This window comes from Chrysochloris asiatica, unplaced genomic scaffold (genome assembly GCF_000296735.1).
Source record: "Chrysochloris asiatica unplaced genomic scaffold, ChrAsi1.0 scaffold00272, whole genome shotgun sequence".
Lineage (NCBI taxonomy): Eukaryota > Metazoa > Chordata > Mammalia > Afrosoricida > Chrysochloridae > Chrysochloris > Chrysochloris asiatica.
In genome coordinates this window covers 3264338-3266125 of record NW_006408790.1, presented here as the reverse complement: position 1 = coordinate 3266125, position 1788 = coordinate 3264338, and the positions used below count along the sequence as shown (strand labels likewise).

At 49.5% G+C, this 1788-nt stretch overlaps 1 protein-coding gene across 1 annotated transcript in view; it reads right to left on the bottom strand.

Annotated features, from left to right (window-relative positions):
• The window catches only part of CCNA1 (cyclin A1), a 12866-nt gene that overhangs the window by 3686 nt on the left and 7392 nt on the right, over nt 1–1788 (bottom strand). Inside the window, exon 4 of the mRNA XM_006874378.1 lies at nt 1046–1269. Coding sequence (XP_006874440.1) covers nt 1046–1269 — 224 coding nt within the window. The remainder of the gene's footprint in view (nt 1–1045; nt 1270–1788) is intronic.

Genomic DNA, 1788 nt, shown 5'->3' with positions numbered 1-1788 from the left:
TAGTGACACAATAGATGACAGCCTAGGAAACCCTGTGGGGCAGTTCTCCTCCGTTACACCAGAAGGCACTGTGAGTGGATGATCTGTAAGATATATATGAGTATATAGTGACACAGTAGATGACAGCCTAGGAAACCCTGTGGGGCAATTCTCCTCCGTTACACCAGGGGGCACTGTGAGTGGATGATCTGTAAGATATATAATGAGTATATAGTGACACAGTAGATGACAATCTAGGAAATTTTGTGGGGGAGTTCTATTCTGTCATACGGGGTTGTTGAGAGTGGAAGCCAACTCCACAGCACGAACAGCCGTAACCTCATTCTTCCTACCATGGTTTCTACAGAAACAGTCTCTGACATGTTGAACAATATTCTGTATGGCAGACAGTGCAGGTGAACCCTCATGAATTCCAGTGACCTCAAATCAGTTTGTGGACAGGAAGGTTATGACAAACACCTTGCTAGAAACAATGTCATCCATCTCATATTGTAAATCAGTCGTGTTGAGTCCATTTTATCGTCGTCCCTTCTCCCTGTACCGTACATCTTTCCTATGGGCGTAGTCACATGTGTTCATGATTCAGGATGGTGCCTGCGCCGTGCCCTTGAGCCCCGTGAGTTCGTGTCCTTTGTGCTCATATAGTGACTGTCCCTCCTTGGTAACCATGGAAGGAAAGCTATAAGTCAGACAGTGGCAATGTGTGCCTCACATGCTGAAGGGACTGTGTCCCCGAGTTTCACATGTGAAAGACCCTCAGAAGCCCCACAAATTCCTCCATGAGGTTGCCTGAGTTACTCGAGGGGCACTTCCGAAAGTTGGTGGGAAAGTTGGATTCTTTGAATTCCATTTTTCCAGGAACTTTGTGAAGCCCCCTCGTGCTCCTGCACTTGGAGTGGATGATCTGAAGTCTGCCACATGGACGTGTGCTGGGATTCAATGTGTGGTGAAGCCATGGAGATGAGGGGCAGCCTCAACCAGAGGAGACCCGAGTACACGTTCATTATTCAGCACGGCAGTTCTGCCAGCAAGGCTGGGCACTCACGAGGCCAGCAGGATGGCGGCGGTACCCACGAGCTGCAGCTTCCCGCGCAGCACCGACATGCACGACAGGAACCTGTCCAGGAAGTTAACAGCCAGGTACAACGTCTCGGTGCGTAGCTTGTACTCCTCACCGACCTCCACCAGCCAGTCCACCAGGATGGTGCGCATGCCCTCTGTGATGTCCGGCTGCTTCCTCATGTAGTGGGCTTTTGGCCTGTGCCTCATCTGTATGGGAAGAGTCTCTCCGGTAAGTAGCTGCTTTCTGCAAGGAGCCCCACAAAGCACTGTGCTTCTCATTAAAGTCCCAGGGGACAGAGTCCGACACGGAGGCAGTTGTATCAGCACAAGGAAGGAAGCTCTGGAATTCTTGCCTGATACACAGGTGGGAAGAAGGCATTGGCAGTCCCATGTGGGAGGCCAGGGCTCTAGGCCCGGCCACTGTACCCCACACGCAGCCAACAGCCATCTAGCAGAGGAGGCTAATGTGTTGCTATGATGCTGAACAGGAAGACTAAGACAGACTAGGAAAAAAGGTCTGCTGATGTATTTCCCTGAATACAATCTGTGCAATCTACTGCAGATTACAATAGATCAGTCTATACAATAGGTTACAACAGATCAGTCTGTACAACCTACCGTATAGACTACAATAGATCAGTCTGTACAATCTATGGTATAGTTTACAATAGATCAGTCTGTACAACCTACCGCATAGACTACAACAGATCAGTCTGTACAACCTGC